The 22,372-nt window shown below is 43.7% G+C and overlaps 1 protein-coding gene across 2 annotated transcripts in view; it reads right to left on the bottom strand.

Annotated features, from left to right (window-relative positions):
- FSHR (follicle stimulating hormone receptor) overlaps positions 1 to 22,372 on the bottom strand; it is a 325,369-nt gene that overhangs the window by 41,937 nt on the left and 261,060 nt on the right. Inside the window, exons 3-4 of one of the 2 annotated variants that reach the window (XM_033938362.1) lie at positions 16,317 to 16,391; positions 8,529 to 8,603 (exon numbers count right to left, since the gene is read on the bottom strand). In XM_033938362.1, coding sequence (XP_033794253.1) covers positions 8,529 to 8,603; positions 16,317 to 16,391 — 150 coding nt within the window. The remainder of the gene's footprint in view (positions 1 to 8,528; positions 8,604 to 16,316; positions 16,392 to 22,372) is intronic. The other variant, XM_033938363.1, reaches the window with a different exon arrangement.

Here is a 22,372-nt window from a genome sequence, read left to right as displayed (position 1 = left end):
GAAAGCAACCCTGAGGATGATGCTGGAGGACCTCATCAGACTAGTACAACACTGATTTCTTTTTAGATCTATAATTCATCAAGTCGCTAGGACTTGAACATGAGTCAATGGCACCTAATGCAAGTACTTTAGAAAATCACAGTTAATGGCGCCTTTCTTCACTCCTAAACATGCCTACTTTGGTGTTAGGCAATGTTATGCATCATGCAATAGGTGCCTATCATTTGTAGAATTGTGTTTACGAAAATAGGAAACTATCTTCTAATTAATTTTAATTTTTTTTCAATTATGAGCTTGATAAAGTTTTTCAAGTTTTTATTAAAATTTGATTGAGTTGCTTATCCAATTTCTAAGTGAGATACAAAAGCTCAATTGAAGCCAAATTAGTATTTATGCTCCTGTCTTTAGGTGTCCCAAAGAATTTTCCCCAAAATGTTTATAGCGCACTATCCACCTTCCAGAACCCTTTGAGTTTAGTTTCATATTTGTTATATTGCCTTGTGAAATTACTAGACTAGACTCAGTTAGGGCACTGGTCTTTTGACCTAAGGGCCACCATGGGAGTGGACTGCTGGGCATGATGGACAACTGGTCTGACCTAGCAGCGGCAATTCTTATGTTCTTTTTATCCTCTATAATAAAACTCTAAGTGCACATGCACACTTAGACGGCCGTGATCTCTGCTGCCGTGCTGTGTGCTTCCGTGGCTGTGTTCAATTTGCATCATGTGCAGCATGCATGCGGCTTACGTGCGGCATGTGGCGGCTTGCGGAGCGTGCGGTGGTATGAGCGGCAGTGAGAGCAATGGCAGGAGGATGTCCTTCGGCCTGGACGAACTGAACAGGGTGTGGGTGCTGCGAGGCGTCGGCTGCTACTGCTGCACAGTGAAGTGGAGGGGGAGAGGGAAAGGGTGCTGCTTTGGGGGGAGGGGTGTGCTTGGGAGCAGGCAGCAATCTTGGTTTGCTCAGGGGGTGGGAGACAGAAGGGGACCACGGAGAGACAAACAGGCATGGCGCAACAGAGAGAGATAGGCAGGCAGGGGGCCAGGGAGAGAGACAGAGAGACAGTCAGAAAGAAAGACAGACAGACAAGGGGCCAGGGAGAGACACAGACAGAAAGAATGACAAACAGACAGGGGGCCAGAGAGACAGACAGCCAGCCAGCTAGCAGCCAAAGAGAGAGAGAGACAAAGAAAAAAAGACAGACATACAGACAGAGGCCAAGAGAGAAAGAAAGAAAGACAGACAGGGGACCAGGGAGAGACACAGACAGTGGCCACGGAGAGAGAAAGAGAGAAAGAAAGACAGATAGACAGACAGAAAGCAGCCAAGGAGAGAGAGAGACAGAAAGAAAGACAGACTGACAGAAAGCAGCCAAAGAGAGAGAGAGAAAGAAAGAAAGACAGATAGACACCTCTATTCTAGCACCCGTTAATGTAACGGGCTTAAAGACTAGTGTTCTTATGAAAGGATAAATACACAGTCTTATAAATCTTAGTAATAAGAACATAGGACTAGATTCACTAAGCAAACCGATCATGTACCGATCGGTTTGCAAGACCTTTACGACCAGATTTCCCTCCTGCACTATTCACTAACGCCTGTAGCGATCCGATCCCGATTGTCCCATTCAAATTAGTAAAACCCCATGCAAAATAGCCAAACGGGTCCGCTGCTGCACAATAGCGGCCCCGCCCCACCCCGGCACATCATCTGAGTGACTGAGGCGCTTCCGTTATGCAGTATATACAGTTTATAATAAACATAAACATAAATTGAATGGGTAGGAGGGATGCTCACTCCTTCCTGCCTCAGGTCCCACCATCTGGCCTAATGACCCCCAACCCATCCTCCTGTACCTTTTTGGAAGACTCAAGTTTCAAGTTTATTAGGATTTTATATACCGCCTATCAAGGTTATCTAAGTGGTTTTTACAATCAGGTACTCAAGCATTTTCCCTATCTGTCCCGGTGGGCTCACAATCTATCTAACGTACCTGGGGCTATGGAGGACTGAGTGACTTGCCCAGGGTCACATGGAGCAGCGCGGGGTTTGAACCCACAACCCCAGGGTGCTGAGGCTGTAGATCCAACCACTGTGCCACACACTCCTCCAGACTCCAGACTCAGCAGAAGAGATGCCTACTCCCTCCTGCCGGCAGACTCGCCTCTTCAAAATGGTGGGTCTTCCCCTTCCTGGTGCATCCTGGATGCACTGAGAGGGGCCTATGGCCCTGATTGGCTCAGGTGCCTAAGGTCTCTCCCCTGGAAGGGGACTTAGGCCCCTGAGCCAGTCAGGGCCTTAGGCTCATGCCTGGTATATCATGGGATGCACTGGGAGGGACCTTAGGCATCTGCAGTTGGGCACATAAATGGACCTATTTCTATAACATTACATCTAATTTCTGGGAATGCCCCTGATTTGCCCATACCCCTCCCATGGGCACACCCCTTTTTGAGATGGCCACTGTAAGGTTAAGGTGCACATTTGATAGAATGATGCATAGGGCATTTTCAAGCATAAATCCAAATGAATGCCATTGATTATTTTGCATGTGAATCTGGGATCTGTACCCAAATTTACATGCCCAAATTATAACGATCTATACAGACTCCTGGGGATAGCAAATAGTTTGGAATGGAGGCAGAATTGCAATGTATATTCAGTAGGCTTATATTAAGGCCCTAATTCTGTAAAAGACACCTAAAGTTAATTATTTAAAAAAGCTTAATCGGTGCCAATGATTGGTAATTACAGTAGCACCTCATTATTGGATTAAAATTAATTGAGTGGTAGGCGCTTAACTTGGTAGTCCAAGGCACCTACCAGGAAGTAGTCATGGTTGGGGGTGGATCGTGGGTGCATCTTGTGTGTGTTTTGCGTGTAGGCACTTAAAGTTGAATTAGACACTTAACTTAGGCCACAGTATTTAGGCCACAAAACCCTGGTATAAATAGGGAGTGCCTAAGGTTAGGATGCCTACCAGACTCTAAGTCTAGTTTAGGTGTGATTCTATAAACGGTGCCTAACTTAAGATTGATAGGTGATATGTTTTAGGCACCGTTTATAGAATCAGGGCCTAAATGCATAAATGATCTGTTTAGCTGCTGAATATTGCTTCTAGATAACATAAAATAACATAAAATTAACTTATAGGCCGCATAACCGTACAGATCTATGCGGTTTACAAAAGATTAAACTTTATTACAAATAAAACTCTGAGGAAATTTAATTACTCAAAAACCTAGAGAATACCGTATTTTCACGTAGATAACGCGCACCCGTGTAAAACACGCACACGGGTATAGCGCACGGGAAACACAAATTTATGTAAAGAAATTTTTATATACCGCGCTCACGGGTATACCGCGCATGCCGCCCCGACTCTCCTCTGGCTGCCCCGACTCTCCTCTGGCTGCCCCGACTATCCTTTCACCCGCCCCAACTTTCCATTCACTGCCCCGACTCTCCTCTGGCCACCCCGACTCTACTTTCGGCCACCCCGACTCTCCTCTCCCCCTTGAAGTCCTGTCCCCACCCTGAAAGCCTGATGCCCCCCCTGACGCCCAATTCATCATCCGGAAGGACCGCTCGCACCCCCACCGCTCGCACTCCCACCCCGATGGACCGCTCGCACTCCCACCCGAAGAACCGCTCGCACCCCCACAGCCTCCCCCCCTCCCCCATGGAGAAGCTGTCTACCTTGTTTCCAGATTCCAGTGAGCCCAGCTGCTTCCTCTGCCGGCGGTCCTGCCCCTTCTCTGAGCCCTGCTGCGCTGCTTCCTCTTCCGGTGGTCCCGCCCTTTCTCTGACATCAGAGAAAGGGCGGGACTGCCGGAAGAGGAAGCAGTGTAGCGCAGGGCTCAGAGAAGGGGCAGGACCGCTGGCAGAGGAAGCAGCTGGGCTCACTGGAATCCGGAAACAAGGTAGACAGCTTCTCCATGGGGGAGGGGGGTGAGGCTGTGGGGGTGCGAGCGGTTCTTCGGGTGGGAGTGCGAGCGGTCCATCGGGGTGGTAGTGCGAGTGGTGGGGGTGCGAGCGGTCCTTCCGGATGATGAATCGGGCATCGGGCGGGATGGGAACTATGTAAAAAAAATTTTATATACCGCGCTCACGCGTATACCGTGCAAGGTTATGCACGGTTTATAAAAACACGTATAACGCGCGCGTTATATGCGTGAAAATATGGTAGATAAGTCTTCAAATGCCTTCTGAACTCCAGGTAAGACATAGATAATAAGAATACAGTTAAACATTGGTTTGCGAGTACTGCGGTTTGCGAGTGTTTTGCAAGACGAGCAAAACATTTTCGCAAATTGTGACTCGCAAACCGAGCATTGACTCGATTTGCAAGTCCCCGCGGCTGCAAACCGGCATCGCCGCCCCAAGTAAACTGTCATCGCCCCCCCTCCCCCGGCGAACCGGCATCCCCCGCCCGCCCAAACTGAAGGCTTACCCCCAATCTGGCACCAGCATGTAGCACCAACCCACAGGAGGTGCTGGTGCCCGAAGATCCTGCCTCTTCCCGGACTGGGCCTTGAGCATCTGCACATGCTCAAGGCCCCTTTGGGTCTCGTTCTCTCTGAGAATCTTGGACTGTGGACTGGGGCCTGTGGACTTGGGGACTGTGAATACATCTAAAAGATATGAGAGGTGCCTGACCTATTATGATTCTATAATAACTACAACCAAACTTGAAGATGATGCAGGCCTCTAGGGGCAGCCAATGCAATTTGCGATAAAAGAAAGATACAGGATCATATTTTTTCAAACCATGGGTAATTCTTAAGCCTATCCTTACTCTGCCATCTCTCTGCCCCTTTCTCCTATGAGTAGGTATGGGCCGTTCAAGCAGCCTTTCAGCCCCATACCATCGACCAACAAGGAACAAAACCTACAATAAGTAAACATCTTAACAATCACAGTGAGGCAGGGAAAATATATGGGCGAACCTTATTCTTAGATCAATAGATAATTTTCCTTACTCATCCTAACATGAAATTCAGAATGAAGAAAATAAAGAAGAAATGCTGCTTTCCTTGCAAACAAACAGCACCGATTTCAAAAGGATGATACATTACACGCAGTTGTGTTTTTATTCATGAATTTTAAAACACTGCTTTCAGCTTCTCAGTGAAGTGTGCAATGTTCTGATGGACTGCATTGATTTCTTTTCTTCAGTAATATTCTCTGCCATCAACAGATCAGCATGAAATAAAATCATAGCCAAAACTGCGAATGCATCATTTTCTAGTCTAGTAAATAAAAAGGCAATGTAAATAACAATGGCACAGAAATTTAAGTAAGCAAAATCATCCTATCAGCCTCTGCATAGATGACTTGTTACACAGTGTCATAAAGTTTAAATTGGTGGTGGTGGAAAGAGAATAACTATTGGGCATTACCATAAATTATTCCCTTTTAAAAGCCGCCCCTTGGTCTCTTCTCGTCCTTGTAGGCCTGCGATAAATGGGAAGGAATCGGAGGCAGCAACTGGAGGAGAGTGCGGTGTCATGATTATAGCTACAGCCTCAGCTCCTTGAGGTTCTGGGTTCAAACCCCGCACTGTTCCCTGTGACCCTGGGCAAGTCACTTAAGCCCAAATTCTGTAACCGGCGCCTAATGTTAGGCACCTATTTGGAGGTGCCCAACTAGATAGGAGCCTATCTACATTGATTAACAAGTTCAATTAAGCTTATTAATCAGCAATAATTGAAACTTAGGCGCCTCTCAAGAAAGAGCGATTCTGCAATAAGGCGCCTCTAAAAATTTAGACGACCTTCATAAAAATAGGCGCTATGCACGTTAGGCGTGGTCGTGGCTACATGTTAGGTGCCTTATTGCGGAATCGCTGCTCTTAAGCGTGCTTAAGCGCTCGCATGGCCGCCTAACTTTTAGTCGTGCCTAGAGCTGGCCTATTTCTTGGGAGCCTCTAAAATAGGTGCCGCTCAGCGTGATTCATTAAACAGCATCCAATTTTACTTGAATTGCGCTGAACGGTGCCGATATCAGCACCTAACTCTTGGGCGCTTCTTATAGAATTTGCCCTTTAATCCTCCACTGTTCCAGGTACATTGTGAGCCCACTGGGACAGACAGAGAAAATGCTTTTGAAGTACCTGTATGTTAACCACTTTGAGTGTGGTTGTAAAACGACAAAAAGATGGGTGTACAAATCCCAGTCTCTTTCACTGATGTCATAATGCCTCATTCCACCAATAAAAGTCAACCTCATCAATGATGTCACAATGGCTTCAGTGTTCTATACTTGGCTCACTTCTGATATTGTATTAGAGAAGAGTGTGGTACAGTGATTAGAGCTACCGCCTTGGCACCCTGAGGTTGTAGGTTCAAACCCCATGCTACTCCCTGTGACCTGGGCAAGTCACTCAATCCTCCACTATCCCAGGTACATTAGATAGATTGTGAGCCCACTGGGACAGACAGAGAAAATGCTTTTACATTACATTACATTACATTACGGATTTCTATTCCGCCTGTGCCTTGCGGTTCTAGGCGGATTACAATATAGAAATTATCTGGGCAGTTCCAGTAGAATTACATTTCAGGATAAGGGTAAGTTACAGGAACAATTAAGGATAATGGTACTTCAATTTCACAGAAGATAATACATATCACAGAAGATAATACATATCACAGAAGGTAATACATGTCAGCTGAATCAAGTTAAATCGGGTGTAGTGTAAAAGAGTTACAGTACATTCTGGATCACAGACAAAGAGATACTGTAGGTGGGTGTTTCCAAAGGCGTTGATTGGGGACTCATTGGGAGGTGGTTAGGGTGATGGGAGATATTTTTTTGAAGTACCTGTAAGTTAACCACTTTGAGTGTGGTTGTAAAACGACAAAAAGGTGGGTGTACAAATCCCAGTCTCTTTCACTGATGTCGTAATGCCTCATTCCACCAATAAAAGTCCGCCTCATCCTTGGTCAAGAAATGTTTCTTTAGTTTACGAATCCTGAGGATGGTTAGACATCTTTTTCATCACCGTCATTTTTCTATTTTAGTTCAATCAATTATATTATCTCGTCTTGATTACTGTAACGCTATCTACCTCGGCATTACAAAAATTTGTCTTCATAGATTACAATTAATTCAGAATACTGCTGCGAAGCTGATCTTTGGAAAACATAAATTTGACCATGTGACCCCTTTGCTTCAGAGTCTTCATTGGTTCCCGGTTTATTTTAGAATTCAATTTAAATGCACTTGTATTTCTTTTAAAATTCTACATGGTATCTTTAATCCTCTTATTCCTTTATTTTGGAATGTTTACCGATTCTCCTTTGCAAGAGGTAGCCAACAATTTAAACTCCCCCTTCCTTCTAAAAAAGGGATTAAAGGAGTCAAGATCTTCAGTCAATCTTTGGTCTTTAAATTCTCTCAACTCTGGAATGATCTCCCCCTTTTTTTAAGGAGTTCCAGTTCATTTCAATTTTTCCGTAAATCTTTAAAAACTACTCTATTTGCCAAACATTTTGAAAATTAATTCTTTTGAAATTTTTGCTATTATCTTCTATTTGTAAATCATTCTCTGTTTATTTTAATTGCTGTAAACTGAGTCGAGCTTTCTCAGAATGATGACTCGGTATACAAAGTTAAGCTTTAGTTTAGTTTACTGCTCTTTGTTAAGGAAACTTTAGAAGAGGTGAACTTATATTTTCTTGCTAGACAAAATAAGATAAAAGCCTTTGTAACATCATTAAAACATTTTAGGTGTAAAACTGGACCCAGGTCTTACAATGAACTATCAAGTTGTTAAGACAGTCCAAGCATGTTTTGCACAGATTCACTTTTTGTATCGTGTGAAACTGATGTTGTCATCCTTTGATTTTCGTACTGTTGTTCAGGCGATGGTTCTCTTGAGACTACATTATTGCAATGCTCTGTACCTTGGAATAACCAAAACGAGGTGCAGAGCACTGCAAGTTGTACAAAATGCTAGACTGATATGTAGAAATTTGATCACATTGCACCCTATCTCCAACAACTGCCAGTTGCTTTTAGAATTCAGTATAAAGCAGTAATGATTTGTCACCAGTTCCTTTACGGTACTATACCTGAATTATTCAAGAAAAATATGTCTACTTATTTGCTAAACAGATCACTATGATCTGAGAATTCAGCCTTACTAAAGTCAAATGTTAATCCAAAATAATGTTGAGACCAGTTCAAAAACCTTCTGCTGTACAGGAGCCAAATTGTGGAATTCACGCCAAATACAGAAACACGGTGAAAAGGGCATATTTAGGAAACTACTTAAAACACAAATGTTTGTAAATGCCTTTTTCTAGGTATTGATTTCTTATGATTGCTGATTTTTGAGAATCTGTCTGTAATCATCTGTATAGGCCTTTATGGCATTGATTTCTCTATTGTTCATTTTCCGAGGAGTCGTTTTATTTGTGAGTTTTTAATCTTGTTTAAATTTATGAATGTATCATCATGTAAACCGTTTAGGATTTAGACGGCATAGAAAATGTTAAAATAAATACATAAAACACTTACAGATATTTGAGGCTATGAAGATTCCGGAAGGCTTCTGGGTGAATGTGTGCAAGGCTGCTTGCTTTCTCAATAATTCTGTAAAGGAGAAAGTATGAAGTAAGTCATCTGACTGATTCATGTTGATACAGTGATGCCCAGTTCATTTATAGGGCAATAATTAAAGTGATTTTATGTAGATAAGAAATTGTCATTAATAGGGATTATGGAGCCATTTGAAAAAACATAGGAAATGTCAAACTATATTTCCTGGGATAAAAACAGGAGAAACAAAACCACAAACTCAAATATGAAAACAAAAGAGTGGAATTGTCCTAATGAGACTGGTGAACACAAGATATTGCATAAATGTCCTTTTATTCATCCAATGATTCAAATGACTTTATTAATTCAATGACTCAACATGTACATGCTTCGGCCAAACTGGCCTGCTTCAGGAGGCTTCAGAGTCTTCTATATTATATCAAAGGATGTTTTGAATAATAAGTATATTCACAAGTCAGAGCTACGATAAAGAGTATTCTGCAACAATGCATAAGGCCTGAACGAATCCTTGGTGTGCTGGAGCTATAGAAACATAGAAACATAGAAAGATGACGGCAGAAAAGGGCTACAGCCCATCAAGTCTGCCCACTCTACTGACCCACCCCATTAAGTTTGGGTGCTGATGACTTAGTTCCTTAGCTCGACCCTCGTAGTGATCCCACGTGGATGTCCCATTTATTCTTAAAGTCTATGTGCGAAGCGGATCAATTAAGGAACTGCAAGAGGTAAGTGGTGGGTAAGTGAATAAAAACAATCCACTTGGTTCGTTCATCTTGTCATACTATCGCCAGTGGCGGGCATATAGGTTCTGTGATAATATAGCCGAAAGTCGTCTCACGCATCTGTGAAAGGAGACTGATCGGTCGGGATACACCCTGAGGCAGCAAAATTTGTGAAACGCTGGCCACCGTTGGTGTACCGATCAGCTGAAAATAAGTTGAAAATATTTTTCTTCTATCTTTTTTTTCATTCAGTGAAGTACAGCATAAGGCTATAATTATATGCAAGGTTTTTTTTGCCAATGAGGTTACTGCTCAACCACCTTTAACTAACCACTTCGGTGGAGGTGGGAGGGCCCTTTTCTGAGGCTTTTTCCTTCATTTTTGAGCTACTCAATAACCTATGCTGTCCTTATATCATACCATAGGACATTACAGCATCAACCATTATTGAAAGTGTTTATTATTTTACACATTGTGTTTTCATGGTTCATAGATAAAATTGCGCGAGACAACGGCGCGCCGACAACTGAGCGCAGAAAACTGAGCGCAAGGTTGATGGCGCGCCGAAGAAAAGCACTATTTTAAAGGGTTCCGACGGGGGGTGTTGGTGGGGAACCCCCCTATTTTACTTAACAGACATCGCGTTGGCGTTGGGGGGGGGGTTGGGGGGTTGTAACCCCCCTCATTATACTTGAAACCAAACTTTGTGCCTGTTTTTTAGGGAAAAAGTTCAGTTTTAAGCATAATGTGAGGGGTTACAACCCCCCAAACCCCCCACAACGCCAGCGCAATGTCTGTTAAGTAAAGTGGGGGGTTCCCCCCCACACCCCCTGTCAGAACCCTTTAAAATAGTGCTTTTCTTCGGCGCGCCATCAACCTTGCGCTCATTTGTCTGCGCTCAGTTGTTGGCGCGCCGTTGTCTCGCGCGGTTTAGTCCCGTCACCGTTTTCATGATATCTGGGTCATTTGTGGCTTTAAAATATGCAATGTCACCTCAGTAACAACTATACAGATGCAGTCTCGGTACAATAGATTGTATAGTTCTGAAAGACAGAGGCCTAAAGTATGCAAAGGCCACTGGTACTTCCAGTAGGGCAATCAAAATAAGTAATGCTACTAGTAAAGCAACATGCATTTCAATCCAATTCCTTTTCATCTCCAATAGTGCTACCCATCAATGCCTAGTCAGGCACTCACAATCCTGACTGCATAAATAATTTACTTAAACACTAAAGAGGAGGCCAGTGTTTCAAAGCAACCCTAATGATGGATGCATTCCTTTCCCTTTTTCAAGAAGCAGTAAATCCAAAAGGACAGATGCGCATATTTGTTTTTGTCGAGATTTGTTTCACTTTGGTGGCAAAGTTTCATTTATTCTGTTAAGCATGGAGTGTCACAAGGCTCTGAACTATCCTCGTTAGTTTTTCAGTCTTACTGAGTAACGAAATGGACAGATTTGGATTAGAATGCGTTAGCATCCTGAACAATTACAACGCCTGCTTTAAGGTGGCTGAATACAGGGTGTAAGGGTATAGTCTAAAATTGAACCCTGAAAAGTACACTTGATCTCCAGACAAAACAGAGTACTTTCTAAGTGTTCCATTTTGGTAGAAATTCCTTTAAAAGAATCAGAGTGTATTATTCTTTTAAGAGTTAAGTTGGATGCCCGGATAACTGGGATCTGTCAGGTTTCATCTGCTCATTCTGGTTGTCAAGGTTTGCATATGATTTATAAACTATGTGGAAGAGATCAAACCGGCTGTGTCACTCGAAGCCCAAGTGGTAAAATTATGACTGTCTTATTTTGGTCACACTGTCAGAAGAGAAAGCTCATTGGAGAGGGTCCATTATGTTTGGGAAGATCGAAGGAACCAGACGAGGGGGGCAACCTGCGATCAGATGGCTGGACATGCTGAAAGGAACCATGGGGATGACCCTGGAGGACCTTACCAGACTATCACAAAACCGATCTCAAGCACGAGTCGATGGTACCTAACTAACTTGGATGGGACAAACTTGGTTAAAATTAGGACAGCATTGATCTTCAGTAAAATAGACTTGTAATGCCATCTATATAAGACTGCCAAATACATCTTTAACGAGAATATACAGATGATCCAAAACACAGCAGTTTACCATAATCCAGTAACTTCTAATCTTAAAAAGTTACATTTGCTTCCACTGGAAGTAAGAATTTAAATTAGTTCTAATAAGTTAAAGCCTGCCCAGATTTTATGATCTTCATTGTAAGGTTACCTAGAATTACTTTTACTTAGGCTGACAGGAAATCTAGAGAGGTTTTTATTTCTGTAGGCCCAGTTCTTTAGAATAAACTTCTAAAAGGTTAATTATTTGAAGTTTAAAGAAAGCTACTGAAGGGATTGGTCAGTTCAGGTTTATTAACAGAAGCCAGGAGTCAACTGAGAGATAGAGAGGTAGAAATTATTAAACATAATTTGGACCTACTGAAACAAAATACTTTTGAGTTTAATAAGAAAAATAAGTACATTAATGACCCTATAAGTTGAAACAGCACCACACCCAGAATAATATCCTGCGACTTAAGGGAGATATGGGGCTTAATATAAGAGAAGAGGCAAGAATTAGAATTCGTTTGGTTGATTTTTATAAGGCCCTTTATACACAGGAGGGAATGAGTGTGGATGGGGTATCGAAAGCTATTTGGAGGGGATGCACTATGAAGACTAATAAGGATCCAGGGCTGGATGGTTTTACAGCAACGTTTTATTGGGTCCATCCCTGGTTATTGGGTCCTTTGTTGTGTTTGTACAATTCTTTGGAAAGTGGGGCGCAATTGCCCTACTTTATGCGCCTTGCTGGAATCACCGTCATCCCGAAAGAGGGTAAGAATCCCATGTTGTGTGGGTCCTATCGCCCAATTTCCCTGCTAAGTATTGACACACAGATATTGACTCAGATTTTAGCTGACAGATTAATGAGCTTGTTACCCAGACTGGCTCACTTGTACTAGTTGGGGTTTATCGTGAGATGCCAGATGGGAGATACTATTTGTAGAGCGTTGAACCTGATGCATAGAGCAAAACAGACACACCAACCTAAGATTTTGTTACCAATTGATGCTGAAAAATCATTTGATAGGGTGGAATGGCCCTTTGTATTCCAAGTGCTAGCTAGATTGGGGTAGGGCCCCGTATGCTGGGGTGGATTCGGTCGATGTATAACTGCCCTGTGGCATGTATTCGAGTGAACAGGGGATATTCTGAGGACTTCAGGCTTTTTGGCGTACTCATCAGGGGTGCCCTCCATCACCCCTCCTATTTGCCTTAGTGATGGAACCTTTTGCTTAGAGGGTGAGGGCTATGAAGGAGATCTATGGGGTGCAGGCACCTGGTAAGGGTGATATTTTATTCACTCTGACAAGACCGCGAGAATCTCTGGAGAGGGCAGTAAGGGAGTTGGGCTAGTATGTGAAAGTATCTGGGCTCCGGCTTAACATGACAAAATCCAAAACATTGAATATTTCCCTGCCAGGTTTCTGTTTAAATGGGTTAAGCATACCATTCGGAATCTTGGGATCGAAATAGGGGGAGTGGGGACAAGTTTGTATGACCTGAATTATGGCCCTATCTTAAAGAAAATTTTGCAGGAGTTAGAGCACTGGGACAAATTGTGCCTCTCCTGGATTGGTAGAATGGATGTAGTAAAAAAGATGCTGCTTTCCCAATTGCTTTACCTTTTTCTGTACTCTACTTAATGAAGTGCCTGAGAGGGTATTGAGCAAAATACAGAGACAATTTTCCCAGTTTATCTGGGCAAGAAGACGTCAGGCAAGCAAGCAAGAGGGAGGACTAGCAGTACCAAATGGGTGGAAATATAATCAGGCTGCACAGTTAAAGCAACGGGCAGAACTGGAACAGGCAGATGGGGAGGATATCCCATTGCTGCATCTTCCTTGGCAACCTAAGGGGAGACCCATATAGAAAGCTCACTCTGCAGGTATGGGCTAGAACAAGAGCTAGTCTTTGGGGGGAAAGAACTTATTCCTGGTATGCTCCCTTGAGGTATAATTTAGAGTTTAATCCTGGGAGGGCTCAAAATTTATTTGCTAGATGGGAAGTCAGAGGCTTGGTCTGTTTGGGATAGTTCTGGGATCAGAGTGGTCAAAGATTTAAAAGATTATGAGGAGTTGACGATACAATATGGTTTGCTCGAAAAGGACGTGTTTTCTTATTTGCAAGTGAAGCATTATCTTCAGTGATCAGGGGGTCCTCAGAGCCTTGAGCCTTGGGAAGAGTGCTTTTGAGAAATTGATAGGCCCTGTGTTCCTAAGGTAGCACTCTCCCAGATATATCAGATTTTGAATAAAAGAAGGCCCTCAAAATTGAAGTTCATTTGAGAGTGGGAGGCTGATTTGGGAAGGACTTTAACGCAGGCAGAATGGGAGGCAGTGAGGGCTAAGACGAAGCATTTGGGAATGTCTGCGACGATCGTGGAGCATGGATATAAGGTGCTGTTGCAATGGTATTATACACCGTTGCAGCAGGGGAAGATGCATGGTGGAAGTGCAGGGGCTTGTTGGAGGGGGTGCGGTGGGATGGGTACGTATTGCCATATGTGATGGAAGTGTGATCTTTTACAACCTTTTTGGTGTCTGGTGTTTCAAATATTTTCTCAAATGTTTAACCACTTGGTTTGTCCTTCCATTGAGGTGGCATTGTTAAATTTGCTGAGGCTGGACGATGGAGAGAGTATGCTATTCAGCCTGAGATCCACAGAGGCGAGACTGGTGGTAGTGGCTCATTGGAAACAGAGTGTGATGCCCGATTGGCGAAAGGTGGCAGAGAAAATGGACCAGTGGTAAGTAAACCCTTTAGAAACTGGCTGCAATCCGTGTACATAAACTGAGGCCTTTTGAAAAACGCTGGGGTAGTTTCCAACAATAGAAACATACTTATTTCTAGTTAACTTAGATCTATCTACCATGAGCTCAGTAACTGGGTTTGTTTCTGTATAGGGCTAGGGGCAGTAGCGTAGTAAGGGGGGATGAAGGGGGGTTCCACCCCGGGCGCCATGTTGGTGGGGGCAACAGCACCCTATCTCCTCTCCGCGCCACTTCTTCCCATTCCTCCCCTCCACGCGCGCTCCCCCTTCCCCCCCGTACCTCTAGTTCAGGGGTCTCAAAGTCCCTCCTAGAGGGCCGCAATCCAGTCGGGTTTTCAGGATTTCCCCAATGAATATGGTAGAGCAGAGTACGATTTTGGGTTTCAAAATGGGATTGGATGAGTTCCTGAAGGAAAAGGGGATTGAGGGGTACAATTAGAGGGTTACTATATAGTACAAAACGCTTTAAAGTAATAGATCACTTACAGGTCATTGACCTGCGGGGCCGCCGTGGGAGCGGACTGCTGGGCATGATAGACCTATGGTCTTATGTTCTATGTGCGTGCACTGCTTTCAATGCATATTCATTGGGGAAATCCTGAAAACCCGACTGGATTGCGGCCCTCAAGGAGGGACGTTGAGATCCCTGAACTAGAGGGATGGGGTGCACGCGCGCGGCAGGCAGCAGTGGGGGAGCGGAGAAAAGAGCAAGGGAGGGCCGCCAGCACCTCAGGCGCCTTTCACCCCCGCTACACCACTGGGTAGGGGAGATCAAATGTTATAAAATGTACTATTTGGGCCAGGGGTGTCCAATGTCGGTCCTCGAGGGCCACAATCCAGTCGGGTTTTCAGGATTTCCCCAATGAATATGCATGAGATCTATTTGCATGCACTGCTTTCATTGTATGCTAATAGATCTCATACATATTCATTGGGGAAATCCTGAAAACCCGACTGGATGGCGGCCCTCGAGGACCGACATTGGACACCCCTGATTTGGGCAGATAGGTGCACCGAAGAAATAACGTACATCCACTGGCTGTTATTTCTGTTGTGGAAAATCTTAATAAAACTTTAATTTAAAAAAATATTAAGTTACCAAAGGCTATTTAGAGAATGAGCAGTAAATGAAGAATTTGTAGGCAATTTTTATTATTTTAACTGATATATTTTTAGGTTTTTTTCTAATGAACATGGCTGGTGTTTTGATTGCAATCCTCTAAAATGCATTGTGAAGAACAGAAAAACAAAGTAATAAATTAAATCAAACCAAATTAGCATGCATTAAATACTTTTCGCTACAATTCCCCACTGGGGCCGGGCTAATCATTACACAGACTAGGCAGCTGCCTAGGGCAGCAGCATCTGCAGAGTGGAAGGGGTGGGGGGGGGGACTGGCAAACAGCAGCTGCAACGAGGCACAAACAATAGTTCCTGACAGCCACACAAACTTATAGAACCCTCTTGCATACTTTGACACGTCTGTGTATTTAACAGGATATTCTAGGAGAAACGCCAGTACACTGGCTATAATTGCCAAGTTTAATTGCCAAAATCTGGGGGTGGAGCTGGACAGGAAAGCCTGCAATTGTAAAAATTGGTCCAGGGGCCACAAGGCTAAGGGTTGGCCTAGGATGCCTACTGCCTTTGCACCACCCTGTTCACCGCCTGCATCTTTCTCCTGGGTCGCCATTAGATTAGGGGCTTGTCTCATCCATGGTTAATGTAATGTACAGCGTGCACGCATCTGCCAACGCGATAGAAATGGTAAATGGTTGTAGTGGCAGCATCACAAGGTTTTTGTTTTTAAAAAAAATTCTTTATTCATTTTCAAAATTACAATAAGTGTTATATATGTTCAATCACATTAACAATACATACATCATTTACAAGCTATCATTGGTACATTACATAACTCTTATCCCTCCCCCCTTTCCACCCCTCCCTCCCATATATTCCAATATCTTATAGAATATGTAATAGTAAAATATCCCCCCCCCCCATCACTCTTAAAATGATAAATTTAAGGGAAATAATGTCAACTAATCCGTACAATATTTAACAAATTAATACAAGTTAACAAATGCAGTTGTCTTCATATTAGTGGGTTTCAAGGTTTGCAGCAAATAAAATTGATACTTTCAGATCGTTCATTACTTACATTTCACTTAGTTTGGAGAGATTATAAAATACATTAGCCTCTATAGTTTTCAGGGCATCATTGTGAATTATTTCTCTGTGAAGAGAAATAGAAATATTGTATAGAACAGTATGCAAGAAAAGATGACAGTTTCCCAGATCAATATTTAATACTTTATTGAAATAAACCAAATGTGCATTGGCGTGTTCTTCAGTTTTACTCTTTACGAACCTGCTTTTTCAAAACATCTTACCACCATTTTGCAGAGAGGTTCTCTCGGAAAATTTAGCTTGCCACTAGGTGTCTCCATAAGATCAATCCTTCACTGAATCCTTCTCAAGTGCTGAGACTAAAGGGCCTTGTCTGTCAAACTGCGCTAGTAGTTTTTAGCACAGAGAGCCATGCTGAATGGCCCGCGCTGCTCCCGATGCTCGTAGGAAGTCTATGAGCGTCGGGAGCAGCGCGGCTCACCTCGCTACAAACTGCTAGCGCAGTTTGATAGACGAGGCCCTAAGTCCTCCTAAGCAGGGAAATGCAATGAGTAATCAAATCCAAATCCTAATCCTACAAAGCATGAGATATCATCTCAGCCATATCAACCCATAATAAAAGCGGTTGATATGGCCGATATGAGCCCAGAACACCTGTCATGGCCACTACAGTGGTTCCCAAACCCGGTCCTGAAGGCATCCCAACCAGTCGGGTTTTCAGGATATCCACAATGAATATTCATGAGAGAGATTTCTATGCAATGGAGGCTGTGCATGTAAATCTCGCTCATGAATATTCGTTGTGGCTATCCTGAAAACCTGACCGGCTGGGATGCCTTCAGGACCGGGTTTGGAAACCACTAGCTAGTAGATGAACCAGAATGTTTACATTTAGGGCTAAATGTCACCAACCATGAAGTGTCAGGAATTTGGGGATAACAGTACTGGATAATCTTTTATTTATATACAACAGATCAACAGTTTTCTTTTGAAGATAAGAGGTAAAATGGTAAGATTGCCCCTTCAAAACAAGCAAAAGTGGACAACTGTGTTCATTTCAAGAGAGCACAGGGCAATTAAAAAAAAGCCCATTTCATATACGGAAAAGGCCTTTAATACACTTGCGGAACACATAGGCCGCGTTAGGCTTTTCTTTTGCTGACCATGGAGGTATTAGCTCTGCCACTCGTAAGAATTCTATGAAGGTTGGAGCTTTTACCACCGTGGCCGGTGATAAAGGCAAATGTGGCTTCATAAAAGGAAGGGGAGTGATACTTATGCATCAAATACTGTAGGCTGCATGGAAAGACTGGGCCTAATTTTTACCTAATCTTACATAGGTGTTCTCGGCGGTGTAGTCTGGGAGGGCTGGAGGCAGAGTTGTGATATGTGTGCAAATTATTCACATATTTGGAACATAAGAATAGCCATACTGGGTCTGACCAAGGGTCCATCTAGCTCAGTATCATGCTTCCTCTGTCGCATTCCTCTGCTGCATTGCTGATGACATCATCAGCAACACAGCAGAGGAACACCCAGGCGTGAGAAAGCCACGATGGGGCCTGTGCTGCGGTTTGTATTTTGGGGTTCAGATGGATGGGAGAAATGGAAGGATTGCAGGGGGGGGGGAGCGCTGCTGCCGCAAGCAACCAGGGCTTATTTTCAGGGGTAGGGCTTATATGAAGACCTACCCCGAAAATTATGCTAGGGCTTATTTTAAGGGGAAACTTGGTAAGATGATAATTTGTGCCAAAAGTTTCCTGAGACAAGACCTATGAGTCTCTCTTTGCATCTGTAGAACTACCTAAAGGAATGGATGATATAGACCAGGGGTGTCCAACCTGCGGCCCGAGGGCCGCATTATTTTGTGCGGCCCCAGTCGAGGGCAATGCAGTGTTTTCCTCTGCTGCCCCTAGGTGTTTATCGTCTTGCCAGCTCCCTCCTCTGTCTTGCTGCAGCGTTTGCACATTTGTGCGGCCCCAGAAACATTTTTTTGGGCCAATTCAGCCCAGGGAAGCCAAAAGATTGGACACCCCTGATATAGACATTCAAAAGTATGGATGAAAAATAACAGGTCACGATTTAAGACTGAAATGGGACAGGCTCAGGTGGAATACAGCTGCTATGTCTTCATGGAAATGGCTAAAGATGCAAGTCATGACCTTTAAGGGAGGCGATGAAGGCAAAAACTGGCTCTGCCTTTACTGAACGGGAGTCCAGCTGCTGGTGCCGGTAATTAAAGAGAGACAGAACATCTTTTAAACTAAATTGGGGGAAAGGCAACAATCTTTCAAGATTACCGTATTAGCCAGTGTATAGAACACACTTTTTTCCCCTCAAAATACGTGGTGCGTCTTATGCGCCGGTAATCAAAATTATGAGCTGAAATTTCAGTCAGTCTAAAACTTCTGGTTTATATTACTATACCGTCACGTTGTTTCTGCTCTCTCTCAGACGCTGCGAGGTCTCACAAGTACGCATTATACACACGCACCACAAGTACGCACTATACACATGCGCCACATTGTTTCTGCTCTCTCTCGGACGCTGTGAGGACTGACAAGTACGCACTGTACACACGTGTCATGTTTCTGCTCTCTCTCGGACGCTGCGAGGTCTCACAAGTACGCACTATACACACGCATCACAAGTACGCACTGAACACACGTGTCACATTGTTTCTGCTCTCTCTTGGACGCTGTGAGGTCTGACAAGTACGCACTGTACACACGTGTCATGTTTCTGCTCTCTCTCGGACGCTGCAAGGTCTCACAAGTACGCACTATACACACGCATCACAAGTACGCACTGAACACATGCGCCACATTGTTTCTGCTCTTTCTCGGACACTGCGAGGTCTCACAAGTACGCACTATACACACGCATCACAAGTACGCACTGTACACATGTGTCACATTGTTTCTGCTCTCTCTCGGACGCTGTGAGGACTGACAAGTACGCACTGTACACACGTGTCATGTTTCTGCTCTCTCTCGGACGCTGCGAAGTCTCACAAGTATGCACTATACACACGCATCACAAGTACGCACTGAACACATGCGCCACATTGTTTCTGCTCTTTCTCGGACACTGCGAGGTCTCACAAGTACGCACTATACACACGCATCACAAGTACGCACTGTACACATGTGTCACATTGTTTCTGCTCTCTCTCGGACGCTGTGAGGACTGACAAGTACGCACTGTACACACGTGTCATGTTTCTGCTCTCTCTCGGACGCTGCGAGGTCTCACAAGTATGCACTATACACACGCATCACAAGTACGCAATGAACACATGTGTCACATTGTTTCTGCTCTCTCTTGGACGCTGTGAGGTCTGACAAGTACGCACTGTACACACGTGTCATGTTTCTGCTCTCTCTCGGACGCTGCAAGGTCTCATAAGTACGCACTATACACACGCATCACAAGTACGCACTGAACACATGCGCCACATTGTTTCTGCTCTTTCTCGGACACTGCGAGGTCTCACAAGTACGCACTATACACACGCATCACAAGTACGCACTGAACACATGTGTCACATTGTTTCTGCTCTCTCTTGGACGCTGTGAGGTCTGACAAGTACGCACTGTACACACGTGTCATGTTTCTGCTCTCTCTCGGACGCTGCGAGGTCTCACAAGTACGCACTATACACACGCATCACAAGTACGCACTGTACACATGTGTCACATTGTTTCTGCTCTCTCTTGGACGCTGTGAGGTCTGACAAGTACGCACTGTACACACGTGTCATGTTTCTGCTCTCTCTCGGACGCTGCGAGGTCTCACAAGTACGCACTATACACACGCATCACAAGTACGCACTGTACACAAATGTCATATTGTTTCTGTTCTCTCTTGGATGCTGCGAAGACTCACAAGTACACACTGTGCACATGCGTAACAAGTACGCACTGTACACACACATCACATTGTTTCTGCTCTCTCTCAGACGCTGCGAGGTCTCACAAGTACGCACTGTACACACGCGTCATGTTATTTCTGCTCTCTCTTGGACCTAAAAGGTACTTAACTACAGTGTTCCCTAGTTAAATATTTGTGTAGACATAAATAATTATAAAATTAGTACAGTAAATCATTACGGAAAATCATAAAAATGTGGAAAATTATATTTTTCTTAAAAATGTGTATAAAAAAGAGGGTGCGTCTTATACGCCGCTGTGTCCTATATGCCGGCAAATACGGTATATTGCTTAAAGTAGTGCTTCTACTAAGGAAACCGTCAGAAAATGGGAAATTAGGCTATGCTGATTGTGAGGACATACAGTAGAAAGGCTGATTTCAAATTACCTCGATCAGCCGCTAGCAAACCGCGTGTAAAACGAAATACAAGAATATTTTTAGATTTCTGTATGCTAATGCCATGAGTCTGAAAAAAATAAGACTGGAGATTAAAGTGTATGGCATGAAATTAAGTTATTGATTTAATAGGCATCTCGGAGAACTGGAACAAAAAGGATAACCAGTGGGACATAATAATAGCACGGTACAACACATCAAAATGATAGTGTAGACAGACATTGTGACAGGACCCCATTACATGTTAAGGATTCCGTGGAATCAAGTAGGATGCAAATTCTGCAGGGAACAAAACGGCATTCTAGAACTTCCGCAGATAGAAAATACATGTGTGGCAGGGAAGAGTATATTCACTTGAATGATGAAACAGATTGTAAAAGGCGAATAGAAATTAGACAGCATACTAACCCCCTCTTTTACAAAACCGTGATAGTGGTTTTTAGCGCAGGGCAGCACGCTGAATGCTCTGCGCTGCTCCTGAACCTCAACTCTATGAGTGTTGTGAGTAGCGCAGAGCATTCAGCGTGCTGGCCTGCGCTAAAAACTGCTATTGCGGTTTTGTAAAAGTGTGTATGTGTGTGCTTGTGTGTGTGTGTGTGGGAGGGGGGGGGGGTAAATGTGGAAATACAATAATAATGACAGATTTCAATTATGCGCCAATCAGTTGGGTGAATGCCTCATCATCAGGGCATATCAGGTAGGTATGAAGGAGTGCTGAAAAGTTCTCAGCCCAACCAATCAACTTCCTAAATTCTGAGCGTTATTTTGCCACTGTAGCTGAAAAGAGTGTTATCTTATTTTGTTAAGTGCCAATTTTCGGAAACGAAATTCTATATTTTGACATTGTTTCAGATCATTCATTGAACCATATCCACATCATTCTCTTGGTTGGGCTGCAAACTTTTCAACACCCCCTTGTATGTAATAGGACAATAAAGCCATTGTGACATCACTGATGAGGATGGCCTTTATTGGTTAAATGAGACATTATGACATCACAATCTCAGCTCTGGTTACCAGAGAGTAAATCGCTTCACACTACCAGGGGGTGCGGAAAAGTTCTCGGCCCAACCAACCAACTTCCTAAATTCTGAGCGTTATTTTGCCACTGTAGCTGTAAAGAGTGTTATCTTATTTCATTAAGTGCTAATCTGCAGAAACAAAAACTCTATGTTTTTGCCATTGCCTCAGACCATTGATTGAACCGTATGCACGTCATTCTCTTGGTTGGGCTGAGAACTTTTCAGCACCCCCTGGTAGTGTGAAGACTTTCATTCTCTGGTAACCAGAGCTGAGACTGTGATGTCATAATGCCTCAGTTAACCAATAAAGGCCAACCTCATCAGTGATGTCACAATGGCGTTATTGTCCTATTACATAGGAGGGGGTGCTGAAAAGTTCTCTGTCCAACCAACCAACTTCCTAAATTCTGAGCGTTATTTTGCCACTGTAGCTGTAAAGAGTGTCATCTTATTTCGTTAAGTGCCGATTTGCAGAAACGAAATTCTATATTTTCACATTGTTTCAGATCATTGATTGAACCATATCGACATCATTTTCTTCTTGGTTGGACTGAGAACTTTTCAGCAACCCCTCATATAAAGGACTACTTCATGAAGCAGCTGACCATAGAACAGATGAGAGAAGGGCTATTTTAGTTCTAGGGGGGGAGGGGTCTTTTACTAAGCTGCGTTAAGCAGCTAGCCTGGGTTTTACCGTGTGGCATGGATCCACACAACCCTCTACAGTACTGCACGT

The sequence above is a fragment of the Geotrypetes seraphini genome, chromosome 3, assembly GCF_902459505.1.
Source record: "Geotrypetes seraphini chromosome 3, aGeoSer1.1, whole genome shotgun sequence".
Taxonomy (NCBI): domain Eukaryota; kingdom Metazoa; phylum Chordata; class Amphibia; order Gymnophiona; family Dermophiidae; genus Geotrypetes; species Geotrypetes seraphini.
Note: the sequence above shows the minus strand (reverse complement) of the source record. Positions and strands in the feature narration are given on the sequence as shown.